The sequence below is a fragment of the Lithobates pipiens genome, unplaced genomic scaffold (genome assembly GCF_037356315.1).
Source record: "Lithobates pipiens isolate NorthernLeopardFrog02 unplaced genomic scaffold, aLitPip1_a1.2 Scaffold_22, whole genome shotgun sequence".
In the NCBI taxonomy this organism is placed as follows: domain Eukaryota; kingdom Metazoa; phylum Chordata; class Amphibia; order Anura; family Ranidae; genus Lithobates; species Lithobates pipiens.
In genome coordinates, this window is record NW_027507784.1 from 126,036,537 (window position 1) to 126,055,281 (window position 18,745).

The window sequence follows — 18,745 nt, forward strand, 5'->3', positions numbered from 1 at the left end:
TTTTTTTTATCTGAACTTTTAGTAACACTTTAACGTTCCAGTCCATGACGTAGATGCTGACCACCCTGGCTGATGCCTGAAAAAGAGGTCTCTCTTCTCATGGAGAAGAAAGCAGCAGGTTTTTAGTTAACACTACAAAAGATGTTCTAGAGCAGGGATCTCCAAACTTCTAAGCAAAGTGCCAGTTTATTGTCCTTCGGGGTTTAGGAGGGCCGGATTATAGCTAGTGGGTTTAGAAAATGCCTCACATGTGATGGTCGGCAGGAGTAACATTTTTACATAACACATGCAGTAGGAGGTATTCGTATTAATGGGAAGAATAATCTCCATTGTTGGCATCAGTGGGAGAAATAGTGTCCCATGGTTGGTATCAATGGGAAGAATAATCCGCATCATTGGTGTCAGTAGAGGAATAGTGCCCCATCAATGCTATTAGTGGGAGTAATAGTGCCGTATTAGTGGGTTAGTGCCTCATCATTGCTATCGGTGGAAAGAATAGTGTCCCATCATTGGTGTCAGTGGAAAGAATAGTGTCCCATCATCGGTATTAGTTGGAAGAAAAACCCCCCATCATTGGTGTTAATGTGATGAATAATGCCCCATTGTTGGTGTCAGTGGAAGGATCGTGTCCTAAGGGCTGGATAAAGGCAAGCAACATGGAGGGACCCTTAAATGAGCTTTCTGATCTCAAGAAACCCTTGGTAATAATTACCGTATCTATAGTTCTCTGATTATTACCATAATGATCGGTGGGAAGAATGCTCCTTTTATTTGTGGTCAGTGGGAAAGAATCTCTTCCTCATCCTTACAGATACCTAAAAAGATCTGAGAGGCAGAAGACTCTCCTTGCACAAAGAACCCCTAATGAACCCTGATTGAGAGAGGCTGTTCTAGAGAAATATACAAGGTGAAACATGAAGCAAACCATTTCTGCCTGGAGAACGATACTCTGCATCATTTATTCAAGCCTGGATTTGTAGAAGACCACATAAATTAGGACTTTTGGAGGCATAGGTTTTAAAAGGGTGCAAGAAAAAAATATTGGGATTTGTTTACCTTACAAATGATAAATATATTTATATCTAAACCTTTTTTTTTTTAATTCATATTCATTTTTGCATGGATCATACAAACAACCCCGGTTCATGTGACGGGACACAGTAATAGGTTATATGTAATTCTGATTCTGATTTCAGTGGATGGTCCCTAAACTCCTAGGGTGGAATAATGGAGGGTAGAGGTGCTTGTTATCTGGAATGCTTGTTGGAATATCTTCTGCTAGCTGACCCAGTCCTTCACTTTTGGGACTGACTTCTATATCCGCACTGCTGTCAGTCAGGTAGAAGTTAGGTGGGGTTCTGGCACGCTGAGGATTCCCTCTGGAGCAGACTAGGCTCAGTTCACACTGCCGTGACTTGGGAGCTGTCTTAATTAGCACTACTGAGGTCGCTCCGACTTTAGAAAAGGTTCCCGTACTACTTCATGGCGACTTCTATCCAACTTTTGCCTATAGACTTTAATGGATGTCACCTCCAAGTCAGATACTCATCTATATTGATGCTATTTGGATACGACATTACAGGAAGATTACTTGGGCATTCCCTGTGGTGTAACCCTACCCACAGATCAGCAGTGCATGTCATCTTACTCTATGCTGTTATCTCTGTATACCTGCACAAGAAAAAGTCGCATTAAGTCTCATCAAAGTAGTACACGAGTCGCCAGCAAGTCACACCATAAGTTGCACGACTTTCAGGTCACAGTAGTGTGAACCGAGCCTTAGGGAGATATCTGCCTGTTTGCAGCCATCTTTGTTACATTTTGCCTTTGAGACCCACTAAAGCTTGAAACCTCAGGACACATGGAGCAGTTCTTCATATCCACCAATCCTCTAATTCCTGATAAAAATTGGTTGGTTGCTCTGTCTCCATTTTTCTCCAGGGTTCTTCCTCTGCTTGTTTTACATCTGCTCCGTTGATGGTTATTAAAACGTTACAGTTGGAACTGTTCTACACGGTTATGCTGGTTTTGTAATTTGTCGAATGTATGGGTGTAAACAGACTTTGCTAGATCCAGCTTGCTGCCACAGGGTCCACATAGCAGACCTTTGTGTCAACGTCAGGGGATACTTATGTGCAAGTTGTATGGAAAAATTTCACTCTGTTTTATTGAAAGCAACACAGTTCTCATCCCGGCATTTCCTGTGTCCCCTCTGAGATTTCTACTGGCCAAATTGTTTTGTACTTTCCCAGCCCAAGTCGCACCATTTATTGACCCATGTGTGACCAAAAGCAGCAACATATGTTTCCACATCACGCTGCAGCCAGTGGGTAAAAGTCCGTCACGTTGCTGTGTCATCGGTCAAAGGTTTCTGCACAAATTGTGACCCGCTTGTATGGCTGCCCTCGGATGAGGCCAGGTCAGGATCCAGCCCATAAACTGGACCCAGGCATGGCCTCGTTCATTCTGCCTTCCAGTGTTTGCTGTGTAAATACAGGAGAGCGGCTAGAGATTGAACAGGCCCAGTATAACCTGCTGCCATTTGTTCTTTGCATTTTGTAGTACATATTACTGTAGTTAACCCCTTCTTATTTTACTCTCTGGCTTCGTTCATACTTGTATGAACATTGAGTTTCTGAATGGTGTCAGGCAGATTTTACCTACTTTACCATCCATCCCTATAGGATGTGGATTGCACCAAATATGTATCGTACAGGCACCACAAAGGCAATGCTCCAAAAGACATAAGGGAAAGTCACTAGATGGACTTGTTTGTTTAATTTATGATCCATTTTGTTTTTTTACTTTTGTTTTAGTTTGACTACATTTTCTGTGCAGGTATTTTAAGTATATAATTTAGTTTTTCTGCACAGTTAAGCTGCGGGTGCAGGAATCGCACCTGTCCCCCCACCCACCTACAGCCAAAACGCACTGCTCTTTAAAAACCTGTGGGGCTCCCAATCATTCTTAATGGCACCTCCACGCATCTAAAACCCAGCGCATTTGTGGGTGTGGGAACTGCAGGGAAATTGCACGTTGCAAAAGCACGACGCGATTTCCCAGCCACTGTGTTTTCAAAAAGTTGCGGGAACCTTTTTCTTGCATGAAACGCAGGCACTGGCAGCCCATTCAAATTAATGGGCTGCCATGCCTGCTCAAACGTAGCCCTTAAAGCCATAATAGTCTGAATCCTACCCAAAGCCACGTACATATGGGCAGAATGTTGGGAGACATTGGCCGCTTCAACAAAAAATGTCCGGCATTCGACCCATGTGTGTGGCTTGCGATAATCTAAAGCAAATCCAGCAGGCTGGTTGTACCCAAGTTGATCAATTGATCAACTTGGTACTTTCAGCCTGCCCATTAATGGTACAAATCTCGGCCGTTCCTGCTGGACTGACCAAGATTCGAATCGTGTATGGTCGGCCTTTGTTGCAGTGAGGGGAAAAAAGTATTTGATCCCCAGCTGATTTTGTACATTTGCTCACCGACAAAGAAATGATCAGTCTATAATTGTAATGATAGTTTATTTTAACAGCGAGACACAGAATAACAACAAAAATAGCCAGAAAAACACATTTTAAAAAGGTTATAAATTGTTTTGAATTTTAATAAGTTAAAGCGGAGGTCCACCCTAAAATGGACCTTCCGCTCATCGGATTCCTCCCACCCTCCGGCGCCACAATTGGCACCTTTCAGGGGGGAGGGGGGTGCAGTTACCTGGATAATCCAGGTAACTGCACCCACTTCCGGGCTAGCTCTCTGCAGAAAGGGGCGTACATTACGCCCCTTTCCGCAAGTGCCCGCCCCCTTCCGCAAGTTCCCCGCTGCCTGCTGGGAAACACACAGATCCCAGAGGCAGCGGGGACCGTCCTCATTGCGCAGCGCGGCTCGCGCATGCGCAGTAGGGAACCGGGAAATTAAGCCGAAAGGCTCCATTTCCTGATTCCCATACCCAAGATGGCGGCGGCAGCACTCGAGTGTCGATCTAGAGATCGGCTTCGGGTGCCGACATCGCAGGCGCGCTGGACAGGTAAGTGTCACTATTTTAAAAGTCAGCAGCTGCAGTATTTGTAGCTGCTGACTTTAAAAAAAAAAAAAACCGCGGAGTCCCGGCCGACTCCCGCTTTAAATAAGTATTTTATCCCTTTGCAAAACATGACTTAGTACTTGGTGGCAAAACCGTTGTTTCTTTTTCCGTGAGCAAATGTACAAAATCAGCAGGGGATCAAATACTTTTTTCTCTCACTGTAGGGCTCTTTCACACTACAATGCACAGAAGAAAACGTGTGTTGACATGCTTTAATGCATTGTGCTACGTTTATTGCTGAACTGCACTCTACATTTTCTTTTTTTTAATGTCATAATGTAGAGTATAAGATTTCCTGTCATTTAAGCCCAGTGTTGCCACAAAGAGTTAATCCAGCTCTGAGCAATCCTCTTTTATTGTTCAGTGAGATAAATCTTGACAAACAGAGAAAAACCTTGTCAAATCCTCCCCCTTGTGTGACAGGTGATTTACATATATCATGCACTAGCCTAAGGCCCCTTTCACACTGGGGGGGTGCGGGCGTCGGCGGTAAAGCGCCGCTATTTTTAGCGGCACTTTACCGTCGTTTTAGCGGCGGTCTGCGGGCGCTAGCGGGGTGGTTTTAACCCCCGCTAGCGGCCGAAAAAGGGTTAAAACCGCCCGCATAGCGCCGCTGCAGCGGCACTATGCCGGCGGTATTGCCGCGCTGTCCCATTGATTTCAATGGGTAGGAGCGGTGAATACACCGCTCCTTCACCGCTCCAAAGATGCGGCTAGCAGGACTTTTTTCACTGTCCTGTCACTGGAGTGAAAGGGGCCGGTTTTTTTTCAGGCGCTACACAGGCGCTATTTTAAGCGCTGTAACGCCTGAATACCGCCCCAGTGTGAAAGCAGCCTAAGACATGCATTATTTTTTAATTCCCACCCCCACTCCTTTCTTCAGCAGCTCTGCAAGGATTGGCTGTTCCCCACCTCAGCGTGCTTTGGCATGCTGAAGCCATCTGGGGACTTTTCTGGGTTTTGACTGGATGTTAGTGATCATAGCAGAAGTTCAGTGTAATAAATACACAGGAGAAAATGCATGTTGATAAGGGGAGTGTAAAGGTGGGCGGGGAGTCTACTGACATCACGACTCCACCCACTGAGTTTTTTGGGTCTCATGCAGGAGGCATGTATATCCTTCTAGATAACCAATATTGCAGTAGTTTAGAAAGGATAAGAGTGGGTTTACATCCACTTTAAAGGCCACGTCAAAGGTCAGAATTCCCACTCTTATTATAAATAACACGTTGCATTGACATGCGATGACCTGCATTTTTTCTGCGTTGTCTTACATAAAAATGCAACATGTCTGCATTGTTCCCCAATGCACACCAGAGCAATTGTATGGTGAGAATAGTTGCTTTTTTTAAAAAATTTTATGTGCTTGTATTGAGTCTTCATTGATCACTGCAGGTTCAGTAAACATAATGTGAACAGTTCCATACTATGCATCCACTACAGCGCAAATACCACACAACAAAATAGTGTGGTCATGACTGACTCACAAAGTAAAGTTCACAATTTACACGGGGTTAGTTATAAAGGTAAAACCATAGGTACATTTTCAGTTTTTTGAGCTTTGTCAGTGGTTCTCTAATTGTGGGCATAAGCGGTGTGATCTCATCTGTAACCTGTAAAAATATTGGTGTCAGGGGGACAAAGTGGCTGCCATCACAGCTTCACCTGATTCAGACTGACATGGTAATGTTGCTGCATTGCGTGTCAAGGATATTTAGGGTGTTAATATATGATATTTCCCCATGTCATTCTGGAGGAAGCTGGGCACCATTCTTGTGATGGATGGATGTCCTAACTACCCAGCAAAGGGTCCATTCCATGGGAGGAATTTTCTGGTATTTTCATGTGGATTGGATAAAAGATGTTGGAAAAGGGTACAGAGACTGATTGAGTAGATGCTTGGGAAGCAGTGATTAATGGACAGGGAGTGCCCTAAAGCAAGCATTTAGCAACAATATCCTACAGAAACAAGTTGAAAATCAGAGAGAAAACAGCGGAGAAGATACAAAAAGCTGCTGGGCAGGAGAGAAAAGAAAGGCTGTGCAGATAAAGGGCTAGGTGGCCTTTATCACCTGCGACTCGGATAAAAGGGATGTGTGGATTGTGAGACTTTGAGAATCACTGGTCTGTGCAGTACAGTAGTAACTTAATACCTTTCTTGGTAACAAAGCTGCAGAGGAATTTCAGTCTATGAATGAAAAGTAACTTACCTCTGTAATATACTGTTTTAAAGTTAGCTATGCACGGCTTGTTTTTTTAGTCAGTCGCCATTAGAAAAAAAACAAAAAACTGATTCCTCCATCCACACAAATGAGGCAGATGGAGGAATCCCCCACTCACTGAGATATTGTATTCTGACAGCAAGCCCCCATGGTATTGGGGTACACTGATCAGTGGCTGTGGCCACTGATCGAGAAAATAGTATTCCAACTTGTGTGCGTGACAGAAGTGGACCAGACATTCATCTTCCGTCGAACAAGGACGGCCACACACTGAGATTCGGCTGAACAGGCAGAACTTCAATCCATCCATGGCCTACTTAAACCCTCCTATCCTTCACAGAAAAGCGACCAACTTCGCTTCTGTTCGATCAGCAGTTGCCATCATCATGCACATGTGATCAGTTATGACACCTGCCATTTGAAGGCTTGACAGTTTGGTTGAGAACCCAAACAGTTTTGGAAAACCATTAAATCCATGGGTTCATTCCCTCCAATCTTTTTTAGCCAAGGAAGCTGGCATCCTAGCTTCTATTTGATCTGCAACTGCCAAGGTGCTGTACATGTGACCAGTAAGATCCCTTTCACACCACACCGCCCATAGCGTGGGCGGTAAAACGCCGCTATTTTTAGCTGCGTTTTACAGCCGGACTTGCGCTGCATTTCAGCCGCGAGTGGGGCGCTTTTACCCCCGCTAGCGGCCGAGAAAGGGTTAAAACCGCCGGCAATATGCTGCAATAGCGGCATTTTGCCGGCGGTATTACAGCGCTGCCCCATTGATTTCAATGGGGAGGAGCGGTAAACACACCGCTCCTTCACCGCTCCAAAGAAGCTGCTGGCAGGACTTTTCCTTGACGTCCTGCCAGCGCACCGCTGTAGTGTGAAAACCCTCGGGGCTTTCACACTACACACAATGGTGCAGCTTTTTTAGGGCGGATTGCAGGCGCTATTTCTAACGCTATAGCACCTGCAAAACGCCCTGGTGTGAAAGGGGTCTTATGACAACAGCCATTTGATGGTTTGGCAGTTTGGTTGAGTGGACAAGCATGTGTGACAGTTAGCATTCTATGAATGTAACTGTTTTTTGAAACCGTTAAAATCAGTGGGTTTAGTTTTTCTTTAAAATGGAACTTTAGCCAACTCTAGTCACTTTAGGAAATAAAATTGGCAGGATTTTTAATGCAGCACAGACATACTTTATCTCTTCTGCATTAAAAGCTACTTACCTGCCTGTCCACCCTTGTATAGTGAGCCACGCACACGCAATGCCGAATCTGACTAAACTGCCACGCATGCGATCAAAACCCGGAAGCCGGCCGCCCAAAGATGTCAGCGGCTGGGCGGGGAGCTTGAGGTCTCCACATTGCTGGAGCTGAGATGAATATTGTTCTGCTTTAAATGTCTGTCAAGACCAGCAGGATGAATACTATCAATGCATTATTTTATGGTATACAGAATAGAAAGCATTCTTCCACTAAATCCATTCTCTGTGATGTACTGAAACGGTATGAATGATATACTTGGGGAAATGTCTGCAATCAATGTGCTAGAAATAGAATGCAGAAGATAAGCAGCATCATGTTAAGCTGGCCATACACTTGTAGCTTTTCGGGCGACCTTTGTTACAATCATTCCCAATGATATGACTAATGAGTACTGTTCCACATCGCTATATTTCTTTTCTCCATCATTAGGAGTCGGCTGTCTCTTCTTGGTTCTTCCATCCAGCCCCCTGTTGATGTGGCACTAGATTTAGCTCATGCACACAGAGATCTGACTCCATGCCCTACACATTACATGATGCCATACTGTCAGGGGGTCCCCCTGCCAGCCTCCTGGGATACAGGTCGTGCATCTCAGAAGGCCGCATGGCCATCGGTGGGAACTCTTGCAAGACCCCGCAACATGTAGACCTGGAACTGCATCTTTTCCGGGATAAATCCGCTTTTAGTTGATTTGCTTTTTATTAATACCTGTAAAACTATTAGCAGGCCTAGCCAAAATGTAATAAACCTCTTAAATCTGACCTTTATCAATCTTTTATGTATTGTGCATATATAATGGTGCAGAAATCCTTGTAACTCATTTTGAAAATTTGTAAAAAGAAAAAAAGGTGAGTCCCTGAAAGCAATTTGTGTAGAAGGAGTCGGGAAAATGAAACCTAGAAGCCGATTTGTTGCTGTAAGAAAAATTGCTCCATTTGTTTGCTGCAGTTTTCATATGGCAGTGTGATTCTGTATTGCCGATAACAGCGACGTGTGTGTAGCAGACATAAGAACGTTGCATGGCTCCTTTGTTTTGTGCTGTTAACCCAGATGAATTCTGCTGATTTCTATTCTCTGTTTGGGATTTGCATTTCTGTCTGTTCTTTTGCTCATAGCGACATGTCTGGAATCAATCCCGTATTTACATTTTAATCCCAGAAATCTTGATCTGTGTCCCCCCCCCCCAGATGGTTGGAGTGGTGCTGTGTGTCAAACACCTCATTGATGTTTGATAATTAGTGTATGTTTATATTGCTTAACGATGCCATAAAAGGATCAAAGGGAAGTTTTTTTTCCACTTTCTTTTGTCTGATTGTCTCCCATCAGCCCCCTGTTTTCCTGAAGATTGTCTCATTTTATTTCTGTCTTTGCTGATGTTGGGTAGACACCCGCTCTACCCGTTCTAGAACCTGGCGCGTGGTTTTAGCTGTTTTTCAACCTATGTCAGTGTACAAAATGATAAGGAACTGAATTACTACTGGATGACCCTTTTGGAATTATCTTACTTTTCTGATGTCTTTTTCTTTGGTCTCTTGGGTAAACCAGTCCTGGCTGCAATTGGTGATGAGGAAGCTTTATATCCAGGGATTTGTGGCTTTGCTTTGATGCGCCAGGGGTTCATAAAAACAAATGAAGTCCCTTCTAGTTTTACAAGGGCTGGCAAGTCCTATTTCCATTGTGGGCTACATGAGTTTAAATACAGGTTTGAAATGAAATCCAAAGATTTTGTACTGTGTTAAACCTAAAGTCTAAATAAAAAGCAAGATATTCCAGCTGATTTAGTTATGGTATTAAGAAGTCTCACACCATAAATTTAATTTGTGTGTAGATTCTCAACTCCCTTGTTTAGTCAGGCTCATCAGTTTCATGAGGAGAATTGACAACAAAATCTGGCAATAGAGCGAACTTCTTTCCGGCAACCATGGGCTGATGGGGAAATCCCTCCTTCTGAACCATTGCGCTCCCGTAGTGCGTGCGTGTGCGTGTGTGGGCTAGTGGGGTACTTGTCCTCACCTGGGTAACAGTGATTATTGCTAGTGGCTATAACAGCCGCTAGCAATCATTGCATGTAAAATATGGCATACTGGTTGTAGCCAATTGATTGTTCAATCAACTTGGGTCCATTCAGCCATACATGGTTCCAATGAATCTTGGCCGGTTCCTGCTGAGTTAGGCTCGGTTCACACAGGGGCAACACGACTTTTGGAGGCAACTTGGACGTGACTTGACGTGACTTGGGTGCGACTTACAACACTACTTTAAGTTGACTTGCCGTGGCCAATCAGAGAATGAGCTCTCAAGGGGCAACTCCTTTTGAGAGCTGATAATTCTCTGAGAGTCACCTCTGTATAGACGGAGATCCGACTTGGAGGCGACCTCCATTGAAATCAATGGGTACCGGTCGCCTACAAGTCAGATTGAAGTAGTACAGGAACCTTTTCTGAAGTCGGAGCGACTTCAGTAGTGTGCATTAAGATAGCTCTCATTCACTTACATTGATTTCTACATGTTGTGCGACCTGAGGTGACTTGGGGCGACTTGAAGTCGGATCTGAGTCGCCCCTGTGTGAACCGGCACTTAAATCATCACCAGCTTCTGGTTTTTTTTTTTTTCTTTTTTTAGTTATAAACCAAAAGTAGCAATCTCATTCATTCTCTCGGGGGAACCTTCAACTACTTAACTGTTAAATTCAAAAAGATGACTGAGCTGTCCTTGTGATGGACTCATTAGTTGACTGTAGTTATAAAGCGGATATCTCACCATGGTAAAAGGTCTAAGAATCTGATGAGTTGTTCATGTCTGTCCTGTATAAAAATATTCATTTAGGACTTTCCTTTATACTGGTCTGCTACGTGTTATCTCCATGTGTTGGCTCCCTCCTACGTTTTGGTTTGCTGTGTCTGTTCTAGTTGTAATTGGCAACTTATACTTGGGCTTGCTTTGCTTCCCCCGGTTTTGTTTAGTATCCTATTGTTTTCTGAAGTTTTAATTCACAAGATTGGGATTTTGTGGTTTTCTGAATTTTCTGGTGATGACCCGTGAGTTGAACAGTATCTTATGCACAGCCAGGATGTTCTTGTAGCGAATGCTTTGTATGCTTTCCAGAAAAGATCATATCACATCCATATCTGGGTTAGACTTCACTGAACAAGAGCCTGCTGCTGCCTGACCCAGACACAATGAACGACCCATCACATCGAGCTGGATTTTCTACCCCACTAAAACCATTGTCACTAATACTAGCATACTCATATAAATTTAAAACATTTCATCTAATTTTTGTTGATCAGTTGCAGTACAGATGTGATGTAAGAAGCAGGGTTGTTTTGTTTAGCGTTTGTTGCTGAGCTAGTTATTGGGAAAACTGCATAGCAGCCAATAAGAAGGATGCTATGATGCGATTTTGGACAGCTTGGAAATAGTGAAGTCTATTGCTAATCCAGCTGTGGATCTGGGTTCTGGCAAAGCTTGTTCCTAATGGGCGTGTATGGAATGACCAAGGAAAGGGGGATATTTTGTATCCAGGCTGTTTGGCTGTGGAACGCAGAATTCAGAATGTTGGGCGCTGGAACACTTCCTTAAAATGCAAATGTAAGTGACTTAAAGTGATACTAAATACACACTGTTTAATTTACATTGTCCTATCTATGTATATGGATGATGGCACTGTAGGTCCTGAGCACCTGTGTCAATAAATACCTCCAAACTCTCATACATGGAGACCAGGTGGGCTTCGTCACAGGCAGGCAGGAGACAATCTACACAAGGTTATTCATTTAATCCATATATTACCCTGATATCTCTACAAGCATTGCTTTGGCTTCCTCATAAGTTACGCCCCCTGGCACTAAGCCCTCTTTTTTGCTTCATGGCTTGAAATTGTGAGACTTTGTCCAATATTCAGGAAATCTGATGTCCCCTTTCATGCCTCTTTTACCGATCGTTAACAATCCTGTTTTTCTGCTGGGGCTGGAACCACCTCATTCCTTCTCTTGGTGGACCTCCAATGGCTTTACCAGTGTGCATCATTTTTTATCTATGTGCTCATTCCCTTCATGGGAGACCCTCCGGGAAACGCATGAGATCCCTGGGCAGGAAAATTACCATTATTTTTACTATTGTGCAACTGGATTTTATCTCTCCGTCACACTGCCTCCTTTCCTTTTCATAAGACGTCCTTTGAGCAAACCTGTTTACACTCCCATGGTCCCCTGGTCTTATTTCATTGCTTTACACCTCGCTTAATGGTAAGTTGTCTTTGTCGACCCTTTCCTATGTGACACAATAGGAGTAGGATTTTGATTCGGGTGTTGAGGGGGAGGACTGGAGTAAGACCTGGACCACGATAGGAAAATGCTCATTTAATACTAACATTCTCGAGGCTGCGTATAAAGTGTTCCTGCAGTGGTACTGGATCCCGGCAAGGCTTGCCGACGCTTACCCTGGTAGCAGTGACAGATGTTTTCGGAATTGCGGTCAGCATGGGGATGTCATACATATATGGTGGTCATGCGCACGTCTGATCAGCTTCTGGTACTGAGTCTTTGGCCTATTGCAATCCTCCTTTCATGTAACAATATGTAAAGATGCCCGACTGGCTCTTTTACCTTGTCCTATACCAGGTCTTTTTGCGCATCAGCGGAAATTGGCCTTATACCTATTTATATCTGCCAAGCGAATTATAGTCCAGGTCTGGAAGACTCCATCTGTTGCTTTTCAGGGAGTAAAAGACAGAATGACTGCTCTGATGGTGGATGAGCAGATGTCTAGTATTTTGAAGGATTTACATGCAACATTTTTTAATTTTTTCTTTTTTTTGACCTTTGGATGACGTACTCCTGCCCGATTCTGCCCCCGACTAGCTATGGTTGACTGTAAACTTTGCTTGTGCAGGTCCCACGTCCGTGGTACTCGCCCTGTCCTGGGGCCTTTCACCCTTTTCTTTTTCTTCTTTCCACTTTTTATTCCTCTTTCTTTTCCTCTTCATTCTTGATATGACGGCTGTTATATGGAGACCGATTTTCCTTAGAGGACAATAGAGTATAACTTGTGCTATTTGCCTTTCCTCTAGTCTGACCCTTTTGGGTCCTGGCAGCAGTTTATAGTTATGTTAATCATTCTATGTACAAACGCTTTTTCTTTTATATGTGCCTGTTCAATATTGCCCCTGCGTGGGAAAACCATGACTTGTCATACTCTCTCAAAACTTAATAAAAATATTGAAACGGAAAAGAACAGGGAGATGAAGCCTCCATTAATCCACATGTAATATCCTACCCCATTGTGTTTAGCTGGTGAGGAGGGAGGGAGTGGGCTGTCAATTACCAGCATGTATATGCTCACATGTGTGACTCTATAGTCACATGGGCTGCTCAGATGTGATAGGGAGGAAATGCTCAGCATAGAAACTCACTGAAAACTGAGTGTACAGAGTTACCAACAAAGTTGAAAAATTCTTGCCTGAATTGGGGACATGGACAGAAGGTTGAGATAGAAAGCAGCAGGATAAACCAGGTGTTTTGCGGAATGCAGAAAATGAATCTAATAGTGACTGAATGTGAACATCATGTAATATTGCACTTCTTTGATAGCATTTTATGATGTGGGCTTAGTGACATTTTATTAAAAATGATGGGGAAAGATTTGTTGCCCAAATCTTGCTTTGAGTGTGTTTGACCTGTCTTATGACATAAGACTCCTTACCTGTGTCTGAGCCTCCTGCTATTTCCCATGTCTTTCCTCCATGACATTATAATAATAAAATCATGTTTATTTTCTGGCCCAAATCCAACTTTCCCTGAGGATCACTGAGCGGCAGCAATGTGCTCTGGCTAACTGTAACAATTATTAATAATGTGGTTATCCAAACAGCGTTTGCATCTCATCCGCTTTAATTATTTCTGACAAAGGGTTTCCCAATATTGCTTAAAAAAATTAAAAAAATGCTTCAGCTAAGAATGCAATGCCAGGTCTTGGCATATACTCCAGTGGCCTCAGCAAATGGAATGAAGAACATTTCAGCTGCACCAGTTGTACATGCACATGGCTGTATGAAAATACGGCAACTAATATGCAAGATGTTGCTGTCAGAGTCCTCCATCTGAGGTCCCAGAGCAGGCCACACTGGCAGTTTAGGTTTCTATAAAATGGCACACTGAGCACCAAGTATGAGACGGGGAGCATCAACTCGTACTCAAAAATGTCAATGTCATCTGATTTTGCTTTTATGAGCCAAGATGCATGTATGCCTCAGTCTTCTGATTTGTTCACAGTATTAAGTGTTAGCCATTACCCCAATATAGGACTTTTGGGGTTAAATGTTCAACAGAGCCTGAGGTCTTGTATAGTCTAGTATTTTTAATATTCAGCATAACTTAGAATTCACCTTGATGTTCTTGATTAAAGAATCTCTCTGATGTCTCTGAACCCCAAGGCTCTTGAATTACTGCATTTTTTCATACATACCACAAAGGGGTAGGCGCCGATTTTGTGTATTTCTAAAGAAAAAAAAATGGGAGCAAAACTAGGGCATAGAATAGAAGGAAGACAAATGCATGAAATGCCTCCCTGCTTGGCGCTGCAGGGCCTTTCATACCTATGGTGTGCAGCGAGGGTCTTATTTCTTTTTGCTATATGTGACATTTAAAGTTTTTTGTTTGTATGTTATTTTACAGTGAACTGCTTATCTAATGGTTTGAATACTCCATTTTTTTCAGATGCCTTTGTAAATAGTCAGGAATGGACACTAAGCCGAGCTGTTCCAGAGCTCAAAGTGGTGAGTACCAAGAGTGCTGCATGTACATTAAAAGTAGTTTTAATGATTGACTTTATAAATTCAATTGACAGATTACTTTTTGATCCATCCAAACTATAATCTCCCCACCTGCACATACTTATCAGAGCAGCTCAACCTGTGGCCTGTAAAGCCCTCTGATGTGGCCCTGGACCTCAAACCAGGGAAGCGCATGCCCTGACTCAGCAACCCATTGATGGCGTTCTGGACTTGCCGACTCGCCATCCCAGAGCATCAGATGCATCCCGCTAGTAGCGAAGGTAGCAGGTGGCCATGGAGCGTGCAGGAGCCACATAAGCAGATTCCTCTGTAGTGCCGGCTCCTGTACCAGGTGGAGTAATATCAAGTGCACTTTGTCTCCAGACTGCTAGAAAGGTCCCAGGCAGAGAGCGATGCCAGCAGAAGATGGAAGAGGAAAAGAAGGCCACTGTATTAAACAACACATACATTATGGTTTTGCAATGGGCTTATTAGCATCTATAAAAGGATTAACAAATATTAGGCTGCTTTCACACTGATCCGAGAGTGCAGTGCACCTGCAGGTAAGCTGCACTGAGCCATAGACTTCTATTATATCCTGCGATTTTGGTGCGCTTTCTGAAACTCACAAAAACTCCTGAATACTGGAGTTTTGCTGCACTTTTCAGAAAGTGCATCACACCAGCAGGATATAAGATGACTCTAAGGCAAAGTGCAGAAAAGCCGTAGGTGCACTGACAGCAGTTCATGAGTATGAAAGCAGGCTTATAAGGGGCTCAGGACAGTAATGGCTCATTTACATTTGCAGTTTGGGGGCTGTAAAATCCCACAGTTGAAATGTGTTTTTACCCCTGTGTGCAGCTTCCCTGTCATATTCTGTTTACACTTTGACAGGAGGGGCGGCATATACAGCAACCAATGCTCTACACTTTCCTCCTGCAACTGCTGAAAGTTCATTATGCTATTTAAAATAAAATAAAAAAATGAAATTCTGAACCATTTTGTTTCAGTGTGGCCTGCGACCGATTACCAAATCACTTAAGTGGCCCTCGGTCTTAAAAAGGTTGCGAACCCCTGACTTATATGGTCAAAGGTTTGTGGGCACCTGACCATCTTACCTGCACTACGTGGCATCCCCCTCCAAATATTGAGTTCAGGTGTTTCCAGTGAAGGGTACTGTTCATACAATTGTGTTCTTTCAAACTTATGACTACAGTTTGGGGGAACTGTTTTCTGTACCAACATCACCATGTTCCTTGGCGTAAAGCCCAGTCCATAAAAACATGGTTTGACTGATTTGTGTGAAGGAACTTGAGAGACTTGCACAGAGCCCTTATGTCAACCCTACTGAACTCCTTTGGTATAGACGCAGATCTCTTCACCTAGCATCAGTACCTGACTTTCTCAAATGCTATTTATGTGAATGGGCACAAATTCTTACAGACACACTCCAAAATCTTGTGGACAGCATTTACAGAGTAGTGGAGGCAGGTATAGACATGTGTTATCCTACAAAATGCGTGCTGATCAGACACATTTAGCCAAAGGTAGACATACAGTATATAGTGTGTGCTGCATTCCCTGTGGGGGCTTTACCCCCAATGCATGAGACTCCACCATTTAGATGTGGATGGCATAAGCTCATCGTCCAGCCCCACTGCCAGCAGTCCATAAAGCTCTCCAAGGCTAAAAGCTGCTGGAAAAACTGATCTGGGGGGTGGAAATGTTTGTACTGCCCAGTGACTTAGACAAGCTAAAAGCATCAGTGCCAGTGTGAATGAAGCCTAAATGTTGAAGGAACATTTCCTAACCGAGTCAGAGGCTGCTGTGTTTTTGAATTGTTCAATACAATATTTTGTCAGCCTTCCAGAAGTTTATTGAATTTTATTTCTGTGGGCTTTTTTGCAACACGTTCCCTTGTTACATCTGTAAATAATTACATATTCTCAGTGTTGCACAGTGGTTATTGTTCTGTTTCATGACTTGTAGTTGGAAAGCCTGACATAATGTTGCAGGATTTCTGAGCCAGTCATAGTCTAGAATCGGAGCAAAGAATTGTCTCTGTAGAGGGCTGAGGCTGCTGGCCTGCTGTCATTTTTATTGGGTTACCAAGGCCTGCCTTGCTCTGATGAGTAGCTCTCTGTGTAGTTGTAACCTTACAGATTCTCAATTGAAGTTCTTAAGCTCAGTACAGACTATAGTAAAATCGGGCAAACGATTGTCCAGTTTTCCTCGAGGTTTCACAGCATATCGGAATGTGCGTTGTTTTTGTACAACGCAGTTTTTTGTTGTTGTTTATTGCTTCTGATCATACGCATCTTTCATGTCAGATTTTTCGTCTATGAAATCTGTACACATTAAATGAAAATGATTTGTTTTGTTCACAAATATTTTGACATTTGTTCCTTCGATAATTTCCATTTGCAAAGTTGGATTCTTATATTTAAAGTTGTATACACACTATACGAAAATAAAACTATCTTCCAATTTTCTCCTAGTGTGTACAGTTCATCAGGTGGGGGGTTTCTGAACTGTAAAAAACATCTGTGTGCAGCAGCCCCCCTAATACTTACCTGAACCCCATCTCTATCCAGCGATGTTGCACGAGTGCCTCGGCTGTCCGGGACTCTCCCTTCTGATTGGCTGAGACACAGCAGCAGCGCCAGTTAGCCAATCAGGAGAGAGACTGGCTGGGGCCAAACTGCAGCTCTTTGTCTGAATGGACACACAGAGCTGTGGCTCGGCTCTGGTGCCCCCATAATAAGCTGCTTGCTGTGGGGGCACTCAACAGGAGGGAGGGGCCAGGAGCACCAAAGAGGGGCCCGAGAAGAGGTGGATCGGGTCTGCTCTGTGCAAAACCAGAACAGGTAAGTACACAGAGCAGGTAAGTATAACATGTTTGCTTTTTTTAAAGAAAGAAAAAAAACAATATCCCTTTTAAAGTAAACACAAATGGACAGAATACAAATGCTGTATATTGTCTTTTAGTTTTTATATAGAGTGATGAGGGGTTATAACTCCAATTTTGTTTTTATTGCGGTCTGTGTGTCTACTGGGAAGATCCATACACTTGTTTGTCCTAGTGACGGCTGTCCTTGGGACTGAGAGTAAAAGGAAACCCAAGCTTCTGAATCATAATCGCAGTAGCAATAGAGGGGGAATCTTTAAAGGATAAGTCCACCTTTCATAAGATGTTTCATGTTACACCCATATTCAAGGGGGGGGGGGGGGGGGGCGCGAAATGTTATGAATGCACCAATTGGATGAAAAAAGAACATGGCAGTGCGGAGCTCCACCCACCTGGCCATGTCACTCATTCACAGTGCTCTGCGAATGGAAAACTACAAGGTCTAGGAACCTTTGCGGCTGTCAGCTTGTAGTTTTCAGTGAACTACCACAGCGTTGTGAGCACTGTGGTAGTTCATTGTGTCTTCGGCCGCGTACACACGCGCGGACTGTTGGCCCAACCTTGTCCGCTGAACAGTGTTTGGGCGGACAGTCCGCTCGTGTGTGGGCTTTCAGCGGACAGTTTCAGCGGACAGTTGGACGGACAAGGTTTTACGGAAATTCCGAAAAACTGTCCGCTGAAACCTTGTTTCAACGAACAGTCCGCCCGTGTGTAGGCTTGTTCGTCAAACTAAGTTCCGCGCATGCTCAGAAAGGATTTTCAAGCCGAAAGTTATAATGCAGTGTATAGGACGTCGTATTTTGCGTCCCGTCGTACGTGCCGTTCACGTCATCGCGCACGGTTTCAGCAAACTGTTCGTTCGTCGTGTGTGGCCATGTCCGTCCATGCTAAGTTTGAGCGGACTGTTCGCTCAAACTGTTGGACGGACAAAGTTGGGCCAACAGTCCGCGCGTGTGTACGCGGCCTTCCTGTCAGCATGTTTTGGCTTCCTCGTATGAGGTACAAGGAAGCAGATACACTGACAGGTCTGCGGGAGACCTGCATGGCATCAGCAGCCTGCTGATCGCTGGTGCAATGCTTTACAGGCTCCTGCAACAAGAAATAATGAATACACATTATTTTACCTGCAAAAAAAGTACATTATTTTTCCCGAAAATGTGACCTTATCCTTTAATATTGCAATCTGTTTGACATTTTTCATAGGAAGTTACAGCCATATGGAATGGATTTATCATCATACACATTCTTATAATAATAATAAAGAGTCACAATTTGTGCCCACTGTGTTTGTTTTTTGGGGGATGCGTTAAACATGCGCACCAGTTGACAAGCTATAATAAACTTTTTTCATCTTTTGGGTAAATAGGTGTACCATTCCTATTTATTAATAAAATAGGATGGAAAAAGGATATGGATCGTCTGATTCCCATCTAGGTGGAAGGGAACACTGAGTATCCCGAGGGTTGTGTAGAGGACAGAAAAGATAGAGAA

The 18,745-nt window shown here is 43.6% G+C and overlaps 1 protein-coding gene across 8 annotated transcripts in view; it reads left to right on the forward strand.

The window, feature by feature from the left end:
- Window positions 1–18,745, forward strand: part of AGAP1 (ArfGAP with GTPase domain, ankyrin repeat and PH domain 1) — a 601,134-nt gene that overhangs the window by 306,434 nt on the left and 275,955 nt on the right. For all 8 annotated transcript variants that reach the window (XM_077448231.1, XM_077448233.1, XM_077448232.1 and 5 more), the window contains one exon: window positions 14,291–14,349. In XM_077448231.1, the coding sequence (XP_077304357.1) occupies window positions 14,291–14,349 (59 nt within the window). The remainder of the gene's footprint in view (window positions 1–14,290; window positions 14,350–18,745) is intronic.